Genomic DNA, 6,029 nt, shown 5'->3' on the forward strand with positions numbered 1-6,029 from the left:
AGGGGGGAACAGAACAATATCCACTTTTTTGCGGTGCTACTAATAAAAATAAATCGCAGAAATAAATAACTAAAATCTATCAAATTAGTGAAAATTTTAACGATTTTAGCGATTTATTTTCATCAAGAGCATCGCAAAAAAAAATGGATAATGTTATGTAGTTGACATCCACTTCTTTAAAAGACTGTAGTGCACAAGGTATTTTGCGGTTACAGGAAAAAGGCATTCATGTCCACTCTTAGGTTTCTCTCTGGTACAGTTCGCGCAATTAATGTCTTCCACCCGTTTCGACATTGCGCGTTGTCTTCTCGGTTATTTTCACGTCCATGGTCGTAATCAGACGGAATTATCGACAATACGCGAGTTTCTCCAATTTCTATTGTAAGGCAGGGACAATCTGTATCAGGAACTGCCGAAAAGGAAAGCCGGGACGGAACGGAGAACGGCCGCTAACCGGCGTGATTAGAAAATTATAGGTGTCAGGAGAAGCTTAGGGCGATCGATAACGATCGGACGTTGTCGAGGAAAGCGTCGGGCTAAATCAAAGCACACAAACTGTAGTAATGAATCACTTTATTAGAATCACATGTGTACTGTCGTTACCGCTGAACAAGACTGACTATCGCGACCGAGGTACTACTTGGCTGATAGCCAATCAACGTCGGGAGGGACTGCGCGCGCATGTGGCGCGATGTCGTATTAAAGGAAAATAACTAATCCTTAAGGCCGTTTCTTACACTATTGGCTAGTCTGATTTGTTCGATTACGGCCATGAACGTGAAAACAATAGTACAATAATTAGTACAATACATAATAGTATAATAAAATGTATTGAGTATTTTATGATTTAATCGATTTTCATGTTTATTTATAAATATATCTTTACATTATTTTGTGTACGATGGCTTTAACGTGCACCAGGGCGCACTGAGTGCATCCAATCGAATTCGCTATTAGTTAAGTTGAAACTAGGTTCGTTTTTTTAAATGTATATTAAACAACATTAAATTCAATTGATATTATATAACATCCTAGTTTATTTGCTCGTCTCTCTGGTGATTTTTATTTATATATTTTTATGTTGTAATTTTCATTAACGAATAAGTCATTGTTTTTAACTTGTACAATTAATTTATTTTCACACCTAATAATTCTACTTAATTTTTTCTTGTAATATAACAAAGAAAGTAAAGTATTAATTTTTAGTAATTACCATGTCAGTTTAATTAATCTAATTTTATTTTAATGTGGAAATAACAAGAAACATTGAGCAATCTGAATAATTTGTGTAGTTCTACTAAAATTAAGATGTTTAGTATAAGTACATTTACTTGCAAGTTGCAAATTTATACCGTCACGTAAAAAATCACGCTATAAAATGTCTGTATGAATAAAATTGTCGAGCGTGACAATGCTAAATTAAACCCTGTACGGTTAAATAAAATAAATTATTTACATTCGATTTTGAATTCAGTTATAACTTTTAGTCTTATCTTTTACAGCAGCGTAATTATGCTGATAGTTTTATTCATTTCTCTCCTGAAAAAAAAATGCAACTCAAATTGCATTACATGATGTATCGTACAAGCAGAGACATAAGTAATGTGCACATATATATTTTCCAACTAAAAAAATATATACCCAATGCATACATACAAAATACATCATAAGTTGTCATTAGTTCTGACTGCGTAGAATAATAGCTAGATTATATTATAAATTAAATATACTGAATGTAATTTCTTGAAGCCAATGTAATTATTTCATCATTACAGTATACAAGCGCAAAAGAGATACAATGCTGATATATTCTTTGGTATAACAATTAGCTATAAATTCATAATTTAAGATATAAATAACATTTGATTATAATAATGCTCAGAGAAGCCAATTTGTACTAATTAGATATATAATATGCTTATAAATGCGTTTCGTCATAATTTTTCATCGAGAAATATTAATATATAATTTTCTTTTCCTTGTCAGTTTACGAATCTTTCAATAAATATAATAACGTGCACTATTAAAACTTATTTTTAATTCATTATGTATTTAAATATCTTGTGTGCCTCATGTTTCTGTTTAGATTCTGAAATATTCATAATTATTCTTAAAAAATAAAGATAGGAATATTCATTAGAACGGAATTGTTTTCAGATCTCGAGAAAGTACAAATATAATTATTACAGCCATATATATTTGTATTGATATCCTTATCTATGATCAACAACGTAAATGTTTAATGTGTTATGTAGAGATTATAAATACTAAATAGAGATTTTGATTGCTATAATATAAATTGTAAAAATGTATGTTTTTAATTTGCTTATAGCAGTAATGTTTTCATTTTCCGAAAAGGCCGTAAATAATGATACCGATAGCCAATATATGCAATATGAGATCTTTTGGTAATTATTATAGCATATAAATCTGGTTAAATATAGGCCTTTTGATGGCATTGATTAATATATGTTTTATATAATTATCATCTTATACATCAATACATACATATATATAATTGTTGTAGGTAATTAGGTGTAAATAACGTCAAATCAATTTAACTGATACATCAGCGTCCATGAGCCACTACCAATAGAATGGAATTTTGATCATTAGTGCACATTACATTACAGTACATAATACATATTAAACAAATATAAAACGTTAAATTGAAATATCTGTCCTCTCCCGCTTCATCATTCCCAATAAATTAATACATTACTTAATACAATTATTTCACATGCTGCATAAAGTGGGAGACAAGACTTTAGCTAAATTTTACAATATAATTAAAGTTAAATTATAGTATATGCATATTTAAATAAATGTAAAAGTTTCTACAATAAAAATTAATGAATCTCATAGATATCGATTTAAAATAATTATACATAGAAAGTAAAACTATTACATGATATGCAAGAACGAAAATAGTTATATATATATATATAATATATATATATATATGATTAAATAATAATTGTATATGTATAATATATTAAGCTGGAAAATATCTGTTACTTTTGAATTAAATCTACTAGAAATATATTAAAAAATGATATAACTTCATTATTATATTTTAGGAGAATTTGTAAACAAAGACTTTATTAATGCTTCATGATTTTCGTGATGTATAACATTTTCGTCTTACAATAATCCTATTTATATTACGTGTATAAGATTATTTTAACTAATAAATACATCAATTGTCACTTGTTACCTCATGACGCGACATGCGCGAAATTAAGTTGTACAAAGTAAGTGTGTTCGGATAAAAATGAAGAACAGAAGTAGGATCAATTCAGATCGAAGAAGGATGAATTGGTGGACAGATAAGCCCCAGCCCCTAGCAGCACCCACCACCCTGCGCACTACCTTGTCCACCAGTTCCTGCTAAACCTCCAGGACTTGTTGGCGAATGTTGTGGTCCAATCTTAATGCCGTTTGCCTGTATGCAATTTACAATGCAAATATGTAATGTAAAAAACAAAAAAATAAATATGTAACAATGGCTGCTTTCCTTTTAGGAGACACAGTCGATACAAGTGGACACAAGTGTCGTTCTATCTTTGTCACTCTCTAAATGTCAAGAAGGATAGAACGACGCTTGTGTCGATTTGTGTCATTAAATGGAAAGCAGTATATATATGTTGTCATTGCGTATTTATCTGTTATTTCTGATCTTTCACAGTGATATGAAATAAACAGATGGACATTTACATATTTTATAATTATATTAATATAAAATATTTTAATTATATTAATATAATATGTGTTGGCTCACACAGGCTTTTTCACTGTATCATCATTATCGATTAGTTTAATATAATAAAATATAAAATAAAAGTATAAAAAATAAAAGTATAAAATCATGAAAAGATTTTGTTCATTACTCATATTTAAAGTACATGTAGATTAATTAAAGAATTAGTATCATACCTCATTATTAATGTCAAAGACACCCTCCTGTATTTTTTCATAAATTTCTTTTGCCGTATTGATGAAAGCTTCTTCTACATTGGCTGCAGTCTTAGCACTGGTCTCCATAAAGACAAGACCATGCTCTCGTGCAAAAGCTTCACCTTCTTCTCTCCTTACTTCTCTTCGACTATCTAGATCACTTTTGTTGCCGATTAACATGATAACCATATTGGAATTTGAATGTTGCCTTGCGTCCTCCAGCCATGTTGTAAGATGATTAAAAGTTTCTCTACGTGTAATGTCGTATACCAATAAAGCTCCAGCTGCTCCACGGTAATATGACCTTGTTATAGAACGAAATGCCTCTTGGCCTGCCTAAAAATGGAAATTAAGAAAATAATTAATAATAAGAAAGTCCTACTAATTATAAAAAAATTAAAAGAGAAAGCATATAATTATCAGAATTTGTATCTCAACAAAACATTAAAATAAAAAAAATATAATTTTTCACAGAATGATTGAAAGTATCTCTTCAAAGAAGAGTTTAATAGAATAAAAAAGCTATATAAATGTTAAAGCTATATAAACAGTGTATTAATTTAAATATCAATTATTAATACAAGTATTTATATTGATTGAGAGAATCATGATTCTATTAATAGCAAATATCAATAATATGAAGCTTGATTTCAAAGTAAGAATATAATACGAATTAAATAATTACAGTGTCCCATATCTGCAGTTTAATTTGCTTGCTGTCAATAGTAATCATACGAGCACCAAACTCGACTCCTATTGTTAAATCATGGACTGGCTGAAATCTCTTATCCGTAAACTGAAGAAGAAGACAGGACTTTCCAACTCCTATATAAATATATATATATATATCATTGTATTTATATATTATAATAATTGTTAATTAGTAAGTTATAATAAAGTCTCACATGTATATTCAATTAAACACAAAATATCCCTATATATGTTATTTTACTTTAACACTTACAAGTTTTTATTTGCAATCTATTGTGCTATATTATTTTTTAACTTTCTAGTATTTAACAGAGTAACAAATATTTACAATAATTTATGAATTGAACTATGGAAACAAAATTGAAACAATACTTATATAAGTGATAATAGACATAATATACAAGATATATGCAAGAGATATTTAGCAGCAGAAATAATTCTATTATAAAACATACAGGCTTGAATTCAGAACTTGTTTTTATCTCTGAAATTCTATAAGTATATTAGTATGTTAGCGCGCTGCTAACATTGTCGTAACCGCGTTCTGAATACGGGCCAAAATGTATAATACGCTATATATAGATGTTAACGTGGAAATTGATAGGAAAGTTCGTCAAATCGTACAAAATCGTACTCGATAGTTACGAAACAGCATACAATAAATCAAGCAGCAATATGATACGAGATGAGATCTCTTAAAATCCATCGCAACAAATATATGCTGACATGCGACGAATATATTTAAAGGAAATAAACGTGTGTTGAGGGAATTTCTTTGTCGGTGGCTGCCTCCGTAAAACAAAGTTATTCTTGCGTTTGCGAATAAGCAATATCGTTGCGCATCACGGAAACGAAAACAAAAGGCCCTGTCACTGACGACGTAGAAGATGCATGGGGGGGAGGGTGGCGAAGATCCCGTTTTTTACAGTGATACCCCGCGTGTACGTCACGATATTTACCTGTGTCCCCGATAATAATATATTTGAACAGATACGCGTACGACATTTCGACGATACGCGAGACTGACGAAACGCGCGGACAATCTTTTACAGCACCGAGAGGTACACCAAGAAACAGAACTCCTTTCCTACGACCGTTCTTTTATCTCTTCTGCTCCAACCAGCTCCAACATGACGTCACGCAGACGCTTCGGCAGGCTTCGGATTGCCTCGCAGCTGCTCGCAGCCTCTTCGACTTTCCGATAACCCCGGGTGTGTTCCCTTTTTAAGCTCATGGCACATACAAAAACGTAAGGCCGTAATGGCTCCTGCACACTGGACGCGGAAAAGCTTACCGCGCGGCAAAATGCGAAGCGGTAACCAATGACCATGTCAGGAGCTGTAAGCTCATTGGCTAACGCG

General features: G+C 31.2%; 1 protein-coding gene across 1 annotated transcript; it reads right to left on the reverse strand.

Annotated features, from left to right (window-relative positions):
• Window positions 1-3,092: 3,092 nt before the first annotated feature.
• On the reverse strand, window positions 3,093-5,829 carry Rab2 (RAS oncogene family member Rab2). Its single transcript, XM_018461323.1, has 4 exons — window positions 5,628-5,829; window positions 4,643-4,782; window positions 3,937-4,293; window positions 3,093-3,445 (listed from the first exon to the last, which is right to left on the reverse strand). Exons 1-4 carry the CDS (start codon window positions 5,671-5,673, stop codon window positions 3,344-3,346), a joined length of 645 nt encoding a protein of 214 aa, XP_018316825.1. The 5' UTR covers window positions 5,674-5,829; the 3' UTR covers window positions 3,093-3,343.
• Between the last annotated feature and the right edge of the window lie 200 nt (window positions 5,830-6,029).

The sequence above is a fragment of the Mycetomoellerius zeteki genome, unplaced genomic scaffold (assembly GCF_001594055.1).
Source record: "Mycetomoellerius zeteki isolate Tzet28-1 unplaced genomic scaffold, Tzet1.0 scaffold121, whole genome shotgun sequence".
In the NCBI taxonomy this organism is placed as follows: domain Eukaryota; kingdom Metazoa; phylum Arthropoda; class Insecta; order Hymenoptera; family Formicidae; genus Mycetomoellerius; species Mycetomoellerius zeteki.

What these genes read in the sequence shown, in the direction of transcription:
- Rab2 (XM_018461323.1), bottom strand. Translation starts at nt 5,673, where the DNA reads ATGTCGTACGCGTATCTGTTCAAATATATTATTATCGGGGACACAG. An exon ending in TATTATTATCGGGGACACAG is followed by an intron (nt 4,783 to 5,627) that starts GTAAATATCGTG and finishes ATATTTATATAG; the next exon opens with GAGTTGGAAAGTCCTGTCTT. An exon ending in TCTTTGACATTAATAATGAG is followed by an intron (nt 3,446 to 3,936) that starts GTATGATACTAA and finishes AATTGCATACAG; the next exon opens with GCAAACGGCATTAAGATTGG.